Source organism: Amia ocellicauda, chromosome 7, assembly GCF_036373705.1.
Source record: "Amia ocellicauda isolate fAmiCal2 chromosome 7, fAmiCal2.hap1, whole genome shotgun sequence".
Classification (NCBI taxonomy): domain Eukaryota; kingdom Metazoa; phylum Chordata; class Actinopteri; order Amiiformes; family Amiidae; genus Amia; species Amia ocellicauda.
This window is the reverse complement of record NC_089856.1, coordinates 40,995,800-41,015,619: the sequence shown is the minus strand read 5'-3', so window position 1 is coordinate 41,015,619 and position 19,820 is coordinate 40,995,800. Positions and strand designations below refer to the sequence as shown.

The 19,820-nt window shown below is 36.9% G+C and overlaps 1 protein-coding gene across 2 annotated transcripts in view; it reads left to right on the top strand.

Moving 5' to 3' along the window:
• rasa2 (RAS p21 protein activator 2) overlaps positions 1-19,820 on the top strand; it is a 50,850-nt gene that overhangs the window by 5,135 nt on the left and 25,895 nt on the right. Inside the window, exons 2-10 of one of the 2 annotated variants that reach the window (XM_066709645.1) lie at positions 6,190-6,307; positions 7,031-7,075; positions 9,855-9,958; positions 10,601-10,695; positions 11,971-12,047; positions 14,342-14,425; positions 14,841-14,913; positions 15,378-15,454; positions 17,235-17,336. In XM_066709645.1, coding sequence (XP_066565742.1) covers positions 6,190-6,307; positions 7,031-7,075; positions 9,855-9,958; positions 10,601-10,695; positions 11,971-12,047; positions 14,342-14,425; positions 14,841-14,913; positions 15,378-15,454; positions 17,235-17,336 — 775 coding nt within the window. The remainder of the gene's footprint in view (positions 1-6,189; positions 6,308-7,030; positions 7,076-9,854; positions 9,959-10,600; positions 10,696-11,970; positions 12,048-14,341; positions 14,426-14,840; positions 14,914-15,377; positions 15,455-17,234; positions 17,337-19,820) is intronic. The other variant, XM_066709647.1, reaches the window with a different exon arrangement.

Genomic DNA, 19,820 nt, shown 5'->3' with positions numbered 1-19,820 from the left:
TAACATCATTTAAATACTACAGCTAATATTTGTAAAGACTGCTCAGAAGCACACTGCTATTTCACTTAATTTTACTCATTACGGGACTAATGGCCGCAATTATTAACATTATCTGCTCGTTTTGCAGCTGTGAACCTTATTGATCCTGAAAAGGAAATGTATTTTATGGTCTTATTTTGAAATCCGCTTATGAATATGTAGTAAGACTCATTCTTGTGTATATAATAAAGATGCAATGTATAGCCTAATAGAAGCTCGTAGTGAACATACATAGTGCACTGCCAGACATTAAGTCAAATTTATTCCCCTCCTAATGTTTCTAGATGTTGTAAAGCCTCATGTAAGAAGATGCTTTTCATTCACCAGATTTGAAAAAAATGTTTTTAAATTAAATAAATTCTGGCCTGCCCATGTGGTGAGTTTTCTGACAGTTATACTGACAGTCACGTGACTGAAGTGATGAATGTATTTTGTTTTAGTAGCAAGAGCATGTAACCCAGAGTACTGTAGGTTCTGCAGAATGTAATGTAACTTTATTACTTCATATCTATTGTATCTATCGCTTGAACCAACCACAATTGCAGGGATAGAAATTGCTGCCAATATCGTCACAGCCTTTCAAATCGAGGACACACACAAAAATGACTAATTTCTCTTCTTAAGCCTGTATGCAAGTAAAAAATAAAAGGATTGCTCCAGCCGATTTTCTAATGAATTGGATCGCAAAATATTTCACATTCAACATGGAAAAAAGAAAAAAATATTTCACAAGAAATCAGTTTACCCTTTGCCTTTCTCACAATGACTAGTAGTTCAACACGAAAGACAAGTGACCACATTCTTCCTGCTCATTTCCGCTTTGCTGGAAGTGGTATTAGGTGAAGATAGCATCGCCAGTGCAAAGAGAAGAAACTGCATCTGAAAAAGACTCGAGCTCATTACCTTTGAGAACGCATTGAACACAACCAATGCCTTTTTTTTTAAACACTTTATACTTTTGATGCAGAAATGGTATCTTAGCTCACAAAGTGGGCTTTGCGGGTAACAATTAGTGTTGCTTTGCAGGCTGTTTGGGGTGTTTGCTTTGAAGTGGCAGCCACAGATTGGTGTCATGGATGTTTCTGGAGACCTTGCAAAGTTTTTCTTCATTCAGAACTTCGAGTGGTTTTGTACATGCACCTCAGTAAATTAATATTCTTGTTTTACTAGCAACCCAGGGAAAAGGCAGGGTATTCTGTGTTTGCAAGGAATTAAGCTGATGTTTGTTTGTTTGTGTGTGTGTGTGTGTGTGTGTGAGTATAGGAGGAATGGCAAGCTCCTCATTGCCAAATAGAGCACACTTTTGTCTGCGTCCAGTGGATGTTGATGTCAGATATGATGCATTTCCAAAAGGGACGAGTGCACACAAGCCGTATAACAAAACACAACACAGAAACACACTATACTGCCATGCACGGTTTGATTGCAGGAACAACAATATTATATGGAACATATATATATTATATCTGAATATCTCTATTTTCTCTATCTCTATTGTTTTTATTCTATTAATCAATCACCGATGTACATTTTAATTATACATTATCTATTTTGAGTATCCCAGACCATATTGCCACTTTAAATCATTTTTGCATCAAATGGAGGCTATAGACAGACAATATAAGAGGAAACTAATGTTGAAAACATGTAGGGGAAATGACCCAATTAAGCCCACGTACCATATAAACCCACTTGCTTTTGAAATACAAAAAAGACAGGAAATATTGGATGATCTGTTTCACAGCAAATGCACAAAGTTGTTACTGTCATGTTACTTTTTATTGGGAGCCAATCCATTTTTTTGTTCTTGAGTTATGTATGATTTTATGCAGCAGCATTTGTAGAAGTCACCCCAAAACTTTGCTTTGTGAGGGGGCCCTGCCAAGAAGTTTTTTCTGGAATTTGGTGACCAAACTTGGTGAATATTGATAAAAATTATAAAATGAAGAGATTTTAAAAATTAAATGAAACCTTATATGATGAATTTGCTTGGTATTTAAAAGCACTATTTTGCTATTTGAAAATATAGATTTCATGAGTTTCTGGAGCGAGCGCGGGACACTGTCAGAATGATGGTCACACAGATAGATGGAATAGAACAACAAAAATTGAGAAGTACTATGGTTATCAACAGTTTATTTTTAGAAGCTTCTTCAGATAAAACTATTTAATGTTCTATCAATTATTATAATCTTAAAAAGTAATTGTTTTTGTCATATGGGCTTAAAAGGAACAGCACCCCTGAAAAGCCTATTAGCACATGGCTTGAAAGCAGAATAATTATTTAATTTGTTCTATCAACAATAATAAACATGGTCTAAGTTGTAAAGAATAATAATAAGAAGAATAAAGATATTACATGTTTACATTAACTCTATACAAAATTTTTGAGGTTAATTTCCCATGGACCACTGTTGTTCTTAATAAGCCCACTAGGCCCAGAACCCATTGTACCTCATATTAAAAAAGCCTTAAATTAATTAATATTACTCAGAATACATCATTTTCATTCATTAACTTAACTACTTACTTTATATTTATTTAGGGGACAAAATGGGTAGGCAGAGAAAAACTTATAGGGACTGCAATAACATGATGGAAGCTTGCTGTGAATTTTGTGCGGATCACAGAATAATTTTCAAGAGTATTTTGAGAAGCTGTTTTTGCCAGAGATCTCTGACATGGGACTGCCAAGAGTTTTAATTTTTGACGGTCATGCCTCAGATATTTCCCTGGCACCCTGGTGACCAAGGCCAGAGAAAATGGGGTTGTGCTTCTCTGGTTCCCATCTCTCCTCACCCACATCCTCCAGCCACTGGACAAGACAGTGTGTGGTGAAGTCAAAAGTAGGGATGATGTGGGCTGATACCAATATCCGATATTTATATAACAAGATTGGCCGATACCGATATTTTCCTATTATTTATTGGCCTATAGAACGAGAGCAAGTGTGGGGGGGGACTGCATTGCAGTTCGTGTGCGTCATTCATATTTTGTTAAAACTACACAAGTAGAATAGGACAAATCGGATGCTTACTTAGACGCAATAAAAGTCGCACCACCAGATAGAAATATCAGCTATTTTAAAGCAATTGGCCGATAGCGGATATAGTAATTTCTTGTCATATCAGCCCGATACCAATTGGTGGCCGATTGATCGGTGCATCCTTGGGTCAAAAGGTAATGGAGGAAAGATCTGTGCTGCAATTCCCGTGTTAGCAGGGACAAAATTTGAAAGGAGGAATTCCCTGCAAAATGTGATGTACTTTCCATGGCTCTCAAGCCAGAAAACGTCATTGATAGCTTTGAGAGCACTGGAATATTCCCTGTGAGCCAGAGCCAAGAAGACAGTCAAGTGTCCACAAACCATGCTCCTTTTTCTGAAGCACCTGTGCAGACTTCCACAGCCTCGGCCCCAACCCCATCAGCCAGCACACCAGCAGAGCAAACTGCCTCTACAAGTGCAACAATGCCATGTGATGGAAATTAGTCTCAGATAATATAAAAATACAATTTTAATTGGTTAGGTTGGTTATTTGAGGTCTGAATTCAATAATCTATAAAATATTAAGGGCTTAAAAAATACAATTTGAAGTATTTACTGTTAAAAGTCTTCTGGTCTTATTTGGGACACGTGGGCTTAAAGGATACATATGTACCTTATAAGCCCACTCTGGACTTTTCACTTTTGCAATTAAATAATTTAATTTAATTTAGTCAATGTATGGCAAAATCTACCACAGGTGTTTAGATGAGATTCATCTTTGATTTAACACCCACTTTATTGGGAAGAAATTCACATATTTATAAGAAAACATGTAAAACTGAATTTAAGGCTTAATTGGGTCACTTCCCCTAACCACATCTTACATGTTTCGCATCACACTCTATCAGCGTCTTCAGTGGTTAATTATAATGTAGGTTACAGTTCTTTTTTTCTACTATAAAAATAATGGATTCACTTTGAATTGCTAGACCGTCTTTGTTTAAAAAAAAAAAAAATCATATCTGGGGCTACACAGCTGCAAAGGCAGTACCTGGTTTTAATATGTAAATAAATCAACCGTTAAACTTGATATTGACCCAAGGCAAATTGCTTCCAAATTGCTCTTGATAAAAATGAAAGATATAATGAAAAGATACCTGGAGGCATATAAGCAGCACAGAATACAAGACATGACATTTTTATTGTTAGCTTTATTAACTACTATGAGGAAATATCTTGCATCAGAGTAGCTACTGTACGCATCCAGATTGCAAGCCTATTGATGTGACAAACAAAAGTTGATGGTGTCACCTTTCATAATGTAAAAACAAACCTTGAGAAACTGATATGTTGAACCACTAGCTGTGTACACATCAAAGCATGTCTTATCAGTGTGCAGGGTTTCTTGAGTCTCAGACTCTAGTTTCTCTTCAGATTTAGCTAAAGGAGGTCAGTGAGGTTTCTGGTAAAGCAAAAATGAAGCAGTTCGTTTTTAAATTGTTGTTGTTGTATTGTAAGTTTTATTTCCTCCCAGTCTTTGGTTAGCAATTGTATAATTTGTACTTCATCATCATTTTTATTAGTGCGTTTATGAATATTTATCATTCAGAAATGTTTATCTGGCACAAAATGGTGTGCACGGGATACATGCTACTGTTCACAATATAGCTATTGAACTTCTGACAATTCACTTTGGCAATGAAGAATCTAAATATGGTTAAGTCTGTGTAAGGTTTTGTGATGCAAAACAAACTGTAAATTACACTTCTGGGGAATAACAACTTGGATTTTTTATATTAAAGTGATTTTTGAGATATTTTTGGCAATGGATTTAGCAAGCAGTGACTGGAGTTCTACAGTAGGAGTGGTGGACTTTAATGGAGGTTTTTGTCTGGGTGGTACTAATTCCTGTATTTAGTTTTGTAACCAAGAACACAATTACAAATACTTTAAGACACCCAAAGGTATGACAACAGAGTACAAGTTAAAGCAGAGATGTAGTTGGTATTATCCATCTATCTAGATATGATTATATAGATTAATACCAATAAAAGATGCATTTTGCAGGGATTTCGAATATAGTCCGTCTCAATACACTCTTTGACTCTTGTCAGGACTGGAGAATGCTGACATAACAAGCTCTCGGCTAGCATTGTGGCCACGTTCGTGAGCACCGCACACACGAACAGAGAGGGCCGTGGTGCTGCTCCGTACAATGGGAAGGCTGTCCCGGCAGATGTCTGGGGTTGTTGCTCTTCCGTCTGGCAAATCCACAAGCAAAAGCACGGATGAGGCGTTTTGGCTCAGCGCTGCTCTGTGGCAACTGACCTAGATTCCTGTCCAGAGGCAGTTGAACAGAGACAGTGCTTCTCCATTGTGGACAGCACACCCCACACTGTTCCTGATTTTTAAATAAAAATAATGAGCGTTTCAAATAAATTAAAATAATGGCATTTTACACATTGATAATATTGTTAATAATAATACAGTAATAACAAGAACAATTGTATTATTGGAAATTAGTGATGCCCAGTACATTGTCAATGCTCCTATGATAATTAAAATAAATAAACTAGTTTCTTTTCCGCTTCAGTGATTATAGGAATTTACTAACTTCCTCTAGTGCAAACATTAATCATTCCAGATAATTGTGTGTATTGATTTCACCTTTATCCAAGGCAGTTTACAAGGGTTATAATAACATATACAATGCATTTCTGGTTTAAATAAAAGGTGGCAAAACTTAGTAGATTACGTAGAACAGCTGAGAAGTTGACACAACGCAGGAAACCGTGTTGACATACAATAAAATGGCGTGTAAGCCCTAACTATACACGTGCAGTGAAATGGGATACCAGAAACCACTCATTTCTGAACATGCAGTGTGACACAACAGAACTGTTCACAACTTATTGGGAAGATGTCTTTATAAGCAAAACCACCAAAAGATAAACGTGCAGGGCTTTGTTACGATCCATTTTCTGCTCTCTAAGGCTGTAATAGCAATACGAACCAACTCACCTGATGTTCCTATTTTGATGCTAGATATCACACTAGTGGTTGGTGTTTTTACAAATTCAACCTATTCTTGCAGGTTGCAGTTAACTGGGGCAGCACTTCATGGCACAATTGAAAACAATTCCTCCCCCTTTTTGTATTAACAGGTGAAGCGAAAAACCTAGTTCCATGCCCTGGACCGAACCGGATGAGAGACTGTTTCTGCACAGTAAGCCTTGACCAAGAAGAAGTCTTCCGTACAAAAGTATTTGAAAAAAGTTTAAGGTAACGTGAAAAAGCTTTTCCAACTAGTGTCCTGTTCATCTTGCTTATTAGAACATAGTTGAAGGCTCTTGCTATAAATGTCCAGCTACCTGCTTTTGATGGCCATTGTGCAGCAATTGGAAATGCAGGACTTCTTGCATATTCTGAATAATGCATTAGCCCTGAGTACTTTCAAGTTAATGTATTGATCCTTAAATTTATCTTTTGAAAATGAATGAGCCACTCACCTCAGCTATGACTCATGCTTTAAACTGCCTTGTCTGTGAACCTTTTTAAAGTAATACTGCTATGTCAGACATTCAATTCCTTTTTAAAAACAAATTAGTTGCGAGGACCATGTTTTTATATTATTTATTTGTTTGTGTGTCATCTATATTTTCCAAATACTAAAACATAACACGGAGGTGCATCTTAGTGTAGTAGGGTACTGTGGAAAATTAACTGATGATGGAACACAAATTTCTGCAAGGCTTGAAGTGTCAAAAAGTAAACCTTAATCTGTTATTAATACATGCCCTTTTCATTACAAATCATTTTCAAGAAATGAATAAGTCATTTAATTTTTCCTTTCTTAACATAAATTTGTACACTTTGTATGCCTTACCTTGCATTACCATGTGTAATTGTAATATTTAACTTGATCATAACTTTGTGAAACGACAAAACTTTTTATGCACCAATATATGTCATATAGTGGTGTATCCTGTTTGTCTCTCTCTTTAGAATACAGCTCAAAAATGCAGTGCCTCCAAATCACACCATTCACATGTATGTTGAAGAAGTTTGTATATCCTGAACTTTGTGTGTGTGTGTGTGGGGGGGGAATGGGTTATAGATCAATTAATTTGGGAAGTTGAATGCAGTCTATCATCGACTTGCATTTAAAAAGGAAACTTTTTAAATGTGTGTGTGTGTTTGTGTGTATATAATATATGTCATATATTATACATATATATATATATATATATAAAATATTTGCTTTAGATAAACAATGATCACATTTTGGGAGTATAAGAGAAAAACAACAAATTTGAAATTAAAACATGTAGTCTGATACTGTACTACTACAATCAAGTAAAATGACAGTAATAAAGAGCAACACCAAACCACATTCGCTAGCTTGCAACCCTTCATTCCTATTAAGTTCCTTTTTTTTCTTTTTCCTGTCAATTCAATGGGGGGGATAACGGCAAGTTTCTTTAGTTTCAGAATTTTGTTCTTAGTATGTAGTCAAGATTAAAACTTAAAATCACACGATTTTCTATAGCCTAAATTCTACAGCAATTATTTGCTTTCTTTTTTCATAGGCATGCAGTTGAATGTCATGACTTTATCTTCACTTTTTTTTAACCAGTTATATATACACTGTATTACCAAAAAGATATTGGGAGCCACAGAAACAAATCCCAGCTACAGCAGTTCAGGGTGTAATTAATGGGTTGCCAGGGAGCTGTAATCTTCGAGGGCTGGAGCTTTAACTCTTCTGACTGGTACAGCAGTGGAAAATCTGTACAAGGAAATTTTGTCTAAATAGTCTAATTCGCTTGTTTTGTAACATTGATAGCAAGTGTCCGTATTCTGAGACATGTTTATTTTGGAAATATCTATCTATGAATATCCAGTAGCGCAAAAGAAGAAACCAGCTTTCTTTCTTTCAGGTTTTCTCTGTTGTTGGTGGTGTTCATTGCAGTAGGGGGTGGAATGGGTATTTTGCAATGGTTTCCTTAATAAAGCGAATAAAAGGATTTCTTTCACACTGATTTAGCGGAAGCACGTCTGCCCACAAACTTAATTTTTCCTTCTTCCAAGATGGAGTGCCTGCTGGAGTTGTGTAATGGCTATGACGCTTTTTTTTAGGAACTGAAATGGAAAATGACTTGTGATGCAGTGATAAGATGCGTTGTACAATCAGAATGCATTGCAGACATCTTTGTCATGACAATACATCTGAATCTGAATTTGAGAAAAGCAAGAACGACCTAGTTAGCCTCTTCCACCCATCTTTAGAAACCTAAGAAATGCTAGAGAGTAAATAAGGATGGAAGTGTTTCTGTTTCAGCCTGCGATGCCAGGTTTGTCCCAGTAAGACCCAATTACTTTGAAGGGGTATGTGAGAATTTGTTTTTAACTCTTCAGGTATTCTGACACACAATTGCAGTTGCGCGCTGAGCATCATTAATGCATACAATTTAAAATGCAGTGTAAAAGTTTTAGTTTTTGTCTCCCTGTAGTAATACAATTCAGATGAAGGGCTTGCAAATTAGAGATTGTTGGTTGTATCCACAGTATGTACCCTGTATTGGAATTTAAAGAATTGGCTTCTCTTGCTACTTTTTTGTATTATGATTCAGAGCCGAATTTATGCAGCAGTAGGTGTTTAGTCTTCATGCTGCTGACTCATTTGTTTTACCGGCTTTCGAGGTAGCATGTTATTCTCCGAGAAGTTTGCTTCACATTGCAATCCTACACTGTCTAACTAGCAAGGGTGTGATTCAGATATTCCTTGCATCACTGTAGGGCAGCTGATATTGTGTTTCTTCTTGCCTCTGAATTGAAATCAACATCATGTGTGAGGAGGAATTGCTGTTTAGTGGGAAAGACAATTATGTGCAGCAGAACTGGGAAAAAATAACTGATAAGGCAAAGTAACTCAATGTTGCTCTTACTACTAAATAGCATAATCACATTTTAATACAATGGAATTTGTCTCTTACGCCTTAACATCTAGTAATACGGATTTTGGTATCACCATTGTCTTGTTCGTGGCCAAAATTATAAGAGGGCGTGTTTTTTTTATATATGTCGCGTCATAATCTCATAAATGCGCGTTGAGACGCCCGCGTGGGGAAAAGCCAGCCGTGACTTTCCTCTGGTTATGAGCTCAGTGTCTGCTTTAGTTGGGGAGGCTGGGTCCGTCTCACTAGGGGTTGCTTCATCATTAGTCTTCCCAAGAATGAGTAATATAGAAGCAGAGGAGGGAAAAGCTATTTTTAACAAGGCCAGATTAATCTTTCCTCAAATTGCAGAGAACAATGACTTGGTTCTCTGTTATTTAATTAACCTTGCACACACAAACCACAGAGTGCAGAACTGTCAATAGAGAAGATTGTATGGAGGTAGGGCAGTCAGGGAGTCATACAGCCACATAAACCAGGAGCTACCTGCTTACTTTACTTGTTAGTTACCTCTGTGAATGGTATGAGGTAGTTTGTTGTTAATAACTGGAGAAACTGATGCCAAACCAGTGTCAGCGACTTGTTAAACGCCTGCAGAGTGATAAGATAGATTCCGGGTTCAATTAAATATTACCTTGTAAGATTTATTCATTTTCCCCATCGCCATAAAAACAAACCAACAAACATTTGACTTTGATTAAATGTAAAAAATGCGTTGTTTCCTGTTTGCTTTCTCTTTTTATGTGATTATTGTCTGTGCATTACTGCTGTAGTCTACTAATATGGATGCTGTATGTACTGTACATGAAATGCATCACTGTAGCTGTCCTAACCCATAACATATTCTGTCTGTCTCTTTTGTTTTCATTCAGCCCCTTTTACGGAGAGGACTTTTACTTTGAAATTCCACGACCTTTTCAGTATTTATCTTTCTATGTATATGCGAAGAGTGTTTTTCAAAGGGATTTACCAGTAGGTAAGTGATGCGTTCTGTTTATGCCACAACTCTAATTATTCTAGTCGCTGTGATTTTAAAATGGCGGGCAATATTCAGCACATCAAGCGAATGCAAGCCAATGCTAAGAATGGAATATTTAAAATGTAATTGATTTAGAAATCATTATTTAATAATCTGCATGAAAATTGATGATTTATTTACCTGAATGACCTGCAAAAGGAGACCACATCTGTCTATGCATAGATATTTCCAGGTTTGTTTATTTTATATCCTACATATGTAAGTATATATGCATATCATAGATTTCTACCCATCTCACTACTTGCTAATCATACACACTCAGTAGCAAGGTGAGTGCTACTCAAAAAGGGAAGGAAGTGACATTCAAGGGTGTGGAAGTTCTATCAAGAGCAGCCGAAAAAGTGGGTTACGTCACAACACTCTCCACAATTTTAATCCCAATAAAATGAGCTGTGGTTTAAGGGAGAGTTTGAAATTGCCGAAAATACAGTACGCCTCTTGATATAACGAAGCCAGGTTGGAAAGCATGGGAGATTTTAGGCCAAGTTTATTTGTTAATTCCGACATTCAGGAAAAACCTCAACATTGTGTTGTGTTCTGTTGTTGACTCATTGGTGTGCCCATGTTTTGTGTTTGCAGGGAAGGTAGCAATAAGAAAAGATGATCTGTGCAAATTCAGTGGGAAAGAACACTGGTTTAGTTTACAGCCTGTGGACCCCAACTCTGAAGTACAGGTAATTGCTTTTGAATCACGGTTTTGTGTAACCACAGAGATCGCTGACTTTTGGTTGCAACCCCCAAGTAAATATCATACATGGACTTCAGTTTGTCTCACTGCAGCTCAAAATGTGTTGAGCCGGTTCTGCGTGAATTCACAAATTGATTGGTGAAACAAACATAAATTCAATTCTTCTGCGTTGTCAGAATCCATTTAGTGGATGAAAAAGTCTATAAAATCCTAAACATTTGTACCTCATGACGTTTCCTTGCTTGTGGGACTATTTCAGTGGTGGTTGTAATGGATTGATAAACATCTACCAGGACTTTTAATAGATATACATAATAATTAAAATTAAAACTGTTACGAAAACACAACTGGAAAAGTAATTAATGTCTATTACAAATTAGATTTAAAGGGTAAATGTAGAAAAGTACACTTTCTGGCATTTCAGTTTTAGTGATGGTATATTATACACAATATCAAGGCAGGAGATGTAAATCTTTAAGTTGAAGCTGAAATCCCAACTTTAATACATTGAGTTAAATAGTAAAGTCCTTGTTTTTATAATCTGCATTGCACCAACAGTGATGGTGTGGCGAGAAAAAAAAAGGTACATCTCTCCGGTAACAAAATCATTACCTTTTGTCCAATGATCACGAAGAGCTCTCCACATCCTGTTTTTATTTTTTCAGAGCACATCTATTTCTGTCTGCCCATGCTTTTTATCTGTGTTTGCACAAGACTGCAAAATTAGTCACATACCTGTCATCTTGAACAGTGATTGCAGGAACAACAAGGGCTTAGAATTATGTGCTTCATCCAAGAAATAACTGAATAAATAAATAAAGAGAGAGAAGATTCAGTATTTTAAAGGCACTTAGGTGACCTTCCTAAATCAAATTATTATAATGTCTTATTAAAATCACACTGAATCACGTATCAACCCCAATAGAGCTCTTGTGGAGGAATGAAAGCCAGGTGACTCTACAGCCGATTCATTCATTCATTAATAGTGTTTGACTCCTCTGTCCAAGAACCTACCAATCCAAATACGGACTCCATTGTGAGACTTGCACTGCTTTTGTTTGTGTTGTTTGACACAAAGTATTGGGTTCTGGACAGCAGGGATTTCCAAACCTATTAAATTAAACAAACTCCCAAAACTACTGTAACTTCCAAGTAACTATTAGGTATCTGAATGTTTCTTAAAGAATACACATATAGAGGTTCCTTTAAAAGTGTTTAAGAGGGGTCGAAATGGGAATGTAACTTAATTTTGTCATTGCAGGGCAAGGTTCACCTGGAGATGAAGTTGAATGAATTGATCACGGATAACGGGTCTGTTTGCCAGCAGCTCGTGGTCCGGTGAGTAATCGCGGAGCTCAGATAAAACACTGTGGAAGGGGTTACTCAACTTCATGATGACATTTATTTAAGTTAAGAGATCCTACTCTTGCACTTTGAGTGGCTTGCGTAAATTGACATATGACAACAAAAGACTCTTCTATTGTTTTTTTATTTTTATTTTGCTGTAATGTTTTTATCAAGGTTTTTCTTTTTTATATCAGTAACAGGCTTATAAAAGGTGCATTTCAATGCTATTTCGTGTGGTAGCTTGAAAGGGAAAAGGTCTCCAGGTCACCAGTGTCGGAAACGTATGCCACCGTTTGCTGGATGTGTGTCAGGCACTCGGTATGCCCTCGTGTTATTGCCACCTTCTCGGGACATTTTAATCCGAAATAGAACTGCCTTAAAATACAAGGAACCATTGCTGCCCTGGAATACTTAACGTGCAATCAAATATATTTACTTTATTTAGTCTCTCCCCCCCATAAGCAGTGAGGAGTATTCAAGTTTAAAAGCTTATAGAGGTCTGAAAGGGTTCATTCTTTAAATTTCATTGGACTACCAATCTCCTGCCCCGAATAGTCTGAATAGGCCTGGACCAATCCCACCGGCCCAGATGGAATGGTCCCTCAGAATCCTCTTCTAATCCTGTTGGCACAGAAAGACAGATTTGATGTCGAATCCTGCCAGGACCTGACACAACTGCTCTGTGCATCTCCTGGGGGCAGACTTCAATTTGATTGTTGTTTTGAGGGCTTTTGTATAATGTAAGCTTATGTATGTTTTATTTTATTTTATTATTATTGTTATTTTGAGGGAGGTTATGCAAGGTCCTTTCCTGAAAAACTGGTGTTTCTTGAAAAGTGCTAATCTGGGCAGTACATTATCACACTGAGTGCTTTGATCTGTAGAACTATCACCCACATGTAACAAAGCCATTTCAATTCAGGTATTCATTGAATCTAATTTGTCATGTAGAAGCGTAATGATTAACTGAAACTGGTCAATGATGTATTGGTTTTGCAGTATCTGAAGGGAGAGAACAACCTATTTTTAGTTACTCCGTCAGCGTCACGAAGATCATAAAGATTTAAGATGCGTCTTATGTAAAAATATGTATGCAGTTTAGAAAAGACGGCCGACTACATGTTCATCTTCAAAATCATTAATTAAATGAAAGATGTGCATACTAAACAAATGAATCAATATCCACTAAAAAGGTTAGTTAAAAATTGAATATCAGAGAAGACACTTTCACCTAATCCTGTTTACTTGCATTTTCCATTTCTCTTAGGTTACATATTATATTTCAGACACTTTAAGTAAAAATGTATCTAAACTTTGAATGCGAACATTTACAGTTTAATCATACAAGCAGTTATTTTATGAATCAAAATGTCTTTTTTTACTGTAGGATCTGTTGTTTCCTTTTTCATTCACATTCAGCTTTTAGGTTAGTTGGAGAGGAAATGATGCCATATACACTTCTGATGTGCACAACAGGAAGACGTACCTCAGTTTTTAAACCGCAGTGGTTTTGGTTTGGCGTCATTCTGATAACAGTGCAATCTCAAGACCGTTTGCAAGCAGACTGAAGGTTTATTAAGGGCACACGTATATATGTAAATGTACTTGTTGGAACTGAGAACTGAGATCCACAATTCTTTCTCTGTGCATGTATATACCTAAACAGATACACATGCATTTTTTTCTTTTTTTTTTAAGTGAGAATGGCTCTACTGACTCAGACGTCAGTGCAGTGATGCATAGTGTGTATGAACTTCCTGTTCGTAATAACTTCTGCTTTTCCAACTTCTTCAAACAGTTGTTTCTTTTTATTTTGCAAGTTTCTTTGTTAAAATTATTTGAAAATAGATGTAATTTCATGACGCAAAGGCCCTGAGTGAGAGGCAAAAATAGAACAATTTACGGTTGTACATAACAAACAAATGGAGAGGACTGCACGTATGCATGTGTGTAGTTATGTAGTGACGTAGTTATTTATGTAGTTATTTATTCACTATTTATTGTCAAGTTAAATGTGCTTCATTAACTCAAAACACTTAAAACACTCTACACCAGGATTATTAAGGTGTGAAATCATTAGCACCACCATCATTATTAAAGGTACAGATCATGAAGGGGGATGGATGCATATATAAAAGTTATTTTGATAGGGGCTGTACTTATTTACTGGATCGGGAGATCACTACAAGTTCTGCTCCTTTCTATTCAACATTACAAAAAATAAAATATAAATCTCTGTATGTTTTATTCATTTCTATTGAAACTTGTCATTCTTTTTTCCCCAGAATAATTGAATGCCAGGGATTGCCTCTTGTAAACGGGCAGAGCTGTGACGCATATGCAACCGTTTCTCTGATTGGACCGGCAAGGTAAGAGTGCTGTTTATACTTTGTACAGAGCAAGTCACCTGGTTCTGAAGGATATAGCACAAGCAAGAACGACACGTGTCCTTCTTACCAAACGGGCAGGTTATTGAAACAGTGGTGGCAACACTTGGTGAATGTATATGCTATTTCCACAGCGAGAAAGGAGTACACATTTTCCCACTCTTCAATTTAATAAAGTGAATGTTGATTTTCACAAACTGCTTTTATGACCAGTTAAAGACAGTGGTGGGTGATCGTTTTCAGAGTTGTTGGCATGAAAAGATAACTAATCCCATGAATGCAATTCAAAGCTTTGCATACAGTGCCTACAGCAGTTAGTTCACAGGCTTTCTGCCGCTTGTCCCCGATTGACACAGACCCAGAATACGCAGAATGACTTTCTTTATCGATATTTCAGGTCAGACCAGAAGAAAACCAAGGTGAAGAAGAAAACCAGTAACCCCCAGTTTGAGGAAACATTCTATTTTGAGGTACAGATAAAAGGATAAAAGCTCAGTGGTTGGACAGGTGGTACGAGCCCAACTCACACTTCTGGTTTCAGTGATTAAACCGGTAGTTGCAAGCAATACCTGAGTTTAATGTATTTTTCTTTTGAATTAAGTCCCTTAAATGAAATGTGAGCAGGGCCTGCAAGTACAGGACTTCAAGACGATGTGAGTTTAGCTGCGCTGTTGAGGCAGAGACTGTTTTGTTAAGCTGCTCTCAAGCACTTCAGAGATTCGGTTACTAAGGTTTCTAGAAGGTTCCTCAGCATTTTACTTCCAAACAATGAACTATGTAATATGTTAGCTTGACCATTAGAAGAAATTAAAAGCCTAATGTCAAAATTGGTTTGGATGCACTTTTAGAAAGTAATCCTACAGATGGAACCAATTTATTTATGTATTCTAATCTAATTGTTATTTATTATTTATTTTTTAATCTTTCCTTTCAGGTTACAAGATCCAGTAGTTACACAAAAAAATCACAGTTTCAAGTAGAAGAAGAAGACATTGAAAAGCTTGAAATCAAGTGAGTTGCCTTTGAGGATGAATTTTGAACAAATTGCTGTCCCTGTAATCTGGGAAAATACATCCGACAGCTTTCAGTGTTAACTGGTTTGTGGCTTGCATTCAGATAAAATTGGACTAAGCAGTACAGACTTCCTTTGATTAGTCCTGTATGTTTTTATTATGATTTGTTGTTGTTGTCTAGATGCACCTTAAGGATGTACTGAAGAAGCTTGGCAGAGAAGACCTTATGCCTTATACTGCCTTATAATTCAGTTCAGTCCATACAATGAATTGTGTCCCACTTGTAAGCTGTTCTTCACTTAAGTTTATGTGTTGTCCATTAATGTTTCCCAGAAATGCAAAGGAAGATGTTATTTCATGCGTTGTAGTTTAATGTTGAACTGAACATGTACTGGTCTTGCAGAACATTAAGTGCGATCAGAATACTTTTCTTTGTAGCTCTTTATAGGTCCCTCTGGAACCGGTACTAATTGTTACATTCTTCTTAACTGTTTCACATTGCATTCTGGTATATCAGTGAGGTAAGATGTAGGATGTTATGTGGGAGGTAAAAAAAAAATACCTAAAAACTTGCATGTGTGTGTTTGTTATAATATTTCCCATTTTGGACATTTGTGGATTTTGGTTTGACCTTTTAGGTGCACAATATTAAATCGCCCATTTTGTTTTCTAGACAAGCGTGGGGGTTGGGGGGAGCTCAGTGCATGTGTGTTTTGCAATGAAATTGTTTTCCCAGTTACTACCATGCAGAAACGGTTTTGACTAACACTGCAATGCATTTAAAAACGAGAGAGACAGAAAAAAAATGCATAAAAGATAAGCAATGCTGTTTTACCATGAAGGATTTTTAAACTCTGCGGTAATATCATGTCTGTACAGTGTGACACAGACAGACACCAAAACTGTGTGGGCAGTAATACATCAGAAAAAACAAAAGGGCACCATTTTACCTCATAAATATGTATGTATATATATATATATATGTATATATATAAGTGCATGCAGTTTAGCCTTCATAGTAAATAAGTATTTTTTCATCAATCTTTATGTATTTATCTTTTGTGTTTTAATATTTTTGTAACTGTGCAAGTTTCCAAAAATAGGATATAAGTAGTTTTCTGTTTTTTTTTTTTTTTTTTTTATTGTTGATTTTCAACATCGGTTTTCTTTTACAATAATGGCGGCGATTATTGGACTGCACAACTCGAGTGAGCTGGAAGCTTTCCTGTGTGTCAAATGCTGCCACTGCAAAAACCATGGTGTTCGGTCATGTGTGAAACCATGCACCTGTTTCCCTATCAGAAAATGTTTTGGTTATGAAACGTCACAATCTGATTCACATCAATATCGCTGAGATCAGAAGAAGAAAGAAATCTAGAAAGGCTCATTATTCGTTAAAGAGACACAGGACCGAGGCTTCCACACCCACATGCTCTGCCTGAGAGTGCATTAACGATTGTCCAGCACTGCAATTTCAACACGGCTCTTTGTTGAAAATAGAACCTAGTTTCTCTGTGGATTAGGCACTTACCTGCAGTTACAAGCAGGAGCGTCGTGAACTGAGTGGGAATGCATGTGGGTGTGTTGTGAAGTGTTTATTTTCAAAACCTATATTGTATTGTACCTGTGATCCAATTTAACATGACTTGATTCGTACATTCTTTTGTTATAGTTGCAAAATAATACAGTGTTTGCATTTTATTGTCAATAGCTGAAGCCTTCCTTCCTCCTAGCAATTTGCATAAAATTTCCCTCCACTGTCCCACTTTTGTTTGTAGAGTGGATCTGTGGAACAATGGGAACCTGGTGCAGGACGTTTTCCTCGGGGAGACGCGGGTGTCTGTGAAGATTTTACGAAACGACTCGTCCCATCGAGCTTGGTAAGAGGAAGTGCATATACATAGAGATTGAGAGGTTCTCGGACCATACCGGGTCTTGATCAGTTACTGGAAACAAGTAGGGTCACCCCAAACACTACCAAGTGATTCTCTGTCTTCCTGAAGAGCAGAAGAACATGGGGCTTTATTTGTGTTGAAGCAAACCTTAGTACTAGGAGCATTCAGTGAAATGTTAATACATTTTTCATGTCTATTGCCTGTAAAATCTTAGGTACCTGTTTAGGACTAACATTAAATTAGTAAACCTAACCTACTGCTGCGCTGCTTCTTGGTAACAAAAAAGAAGGACAGTGTAGAGAACTGCTGTGTTACAGTAGGTCGTATTTGCCGAAAAGGGCGCGCACAACCCCTAGAGACATCCCAAGAGCTAGAAATGCCCAACAGGTTCCAACTGCTGGACACGGCATTCAAGAAAACAGGAGACACTTCTTCACACAGAGAGTCGTCACAATCTGGAACAAACTCCCCAGCAATGTGGTTGAAGCATTTAAAAATAGACTGGATAGGATCCTTGGATCACTTAGTTATTAATGGACACCAAATGAGCACGATGGGTCGAATGGCCTCCTCTCGTTTGTAAACTTTCTAATGTTCTTATAAATGTGCAGCGTATAGTGACTAATCCATATCAGTCAACACCTGACAATGTAAGACAATGGAGCTCCTTTGTAGGAATCCCTTAGAAAGAAGATCAAGCACTCAAAATATCAGCAGACCGATATCTTCACACATGTCCATTCAACAGTTCATATATAAGCTAATTCTGGGGTACAGGATATAATGAAAGTTTTTTTTTTTTTTTTTTTTTGTATTCTTATGGGCACCTCTTCACGAACGTGAGTCCAGTTTCTTTCACTCGCTCACTTCAACTGTTTCACTTTTCACTCGTTTGCTTTGTGAGGGGGGTTGGCCGAGCAAGGGCCAAGATTAAGGATTGGGGAACTGGAAAGAAGACTGCAAGTGCAAGTGCCAGAAGAAATTCCATTCTCGCTGAGATCAATATTGATACTCTATTTTTTTTCACCCGTCAATATGCACTGTGTGCTGGGTGTGCAAATAAAGTGCGCGTGCTACAGAATTATTGTTATGCTTGTAGCATTTGGTACTGTAAGAGTGATCTGTTACATGTTTGCCTTTACTTTGAGACTAATTAGTTACCAGTCAAGTAACCAGAGCAGGGGCTTCTGGGAGATTTAAAATCAGAAAATGTCATGTCAAGGATCAAAGTTATTGAATATGTCCCAAATGATTTAGAGTCCCATACAGTGTCTATAGTATCACACCAGCTGCAATTTTCTCAGCACCATAAGTTCAGCTCGAAACTGATCTCAGATATGTTTTAATGCATTAGTTCGCAACAGCTGTACCACAAGGAATGGATTATGAGGAATGTAGACAGGAGGAATACACACACCGTCAGGGCTGGGTTAAAAGTGCTGACTGATACTGAAACATGATAAAAGGAATCTTGTCAGGTGGTTCAGCTTTATTTCAAAATCCTGTGTCGCACAGCTAACGTACATTTGGTTGAAAAGTCCTTTTGCTATCTGGAAATCAGGTATGAACTATTTTTATGCTGACGTCAATAGGCTTTGTGGCTCGGCTGCGTGAATAGTTGGAACATGTCAGGAGAACCCAGAAGAAAAGGGTCAAGCTATTCACTAAATCTCTCTCTCTCTCTCTCTCTCTCTCAACTTTCACGCTCTGCATCGCTAAAGACTCTGCCCAGATCCGTGATGCAGAATAGAGTGATGCACTTAATCCTCCATTTCCATTTCCTTTTGTTTTTGTTTGTTTTTCTTCGGTTAGACATTGTTTTAAGATTTGTGACTTTAGTTTGCAGTGGACATTTGTTTTCTTGTATGTGATCTGGCTAATATTGTAATAGGTTACATTTGCCAAATCAAGTGATGCTTATCTCACCGGTTTTGCATAAAGGCCATGTGATTAAGTGCGTAGGTGGGAGATTGTGTACAACCCGCACACTGTAACTGCGCTGATATAGAATAGTCCAAATGTGCAGGAAATAAACTACTACTGATTTTAATTTTTATCATGTAGTATGTGAGTTTGTCTTTTTACTGTAAAAGTTGGTATTTGTATTGGTGTATGCTACAGAAAACCTAATTTGACTTAATTATATATGTGTGTGTGTGTGTGTGTTTATGAAAATATACAAACATACACACTCACGTATCCTTTCTGAAGGATTTCACACCCTTTTTTCTGAAACTATGTTCAGTGAATTATTTGGTTTGTAAAGTTTGAAAAGTATCAAAAAGAAAAGAATCAAAAGTATCAAAAAGAAAAAATCATTGATTATATATTTATGCTGAATTAGGTTCAACCAGCTCTAAAGGGATAAAATGAATAACTAAGTGCAGTAAAATGAACAATATTTTAAACTAAATTAATTGCAGAATAACTGTTTCAATGGTGTAAATGCATTCCAGTTGTTTCATGTGT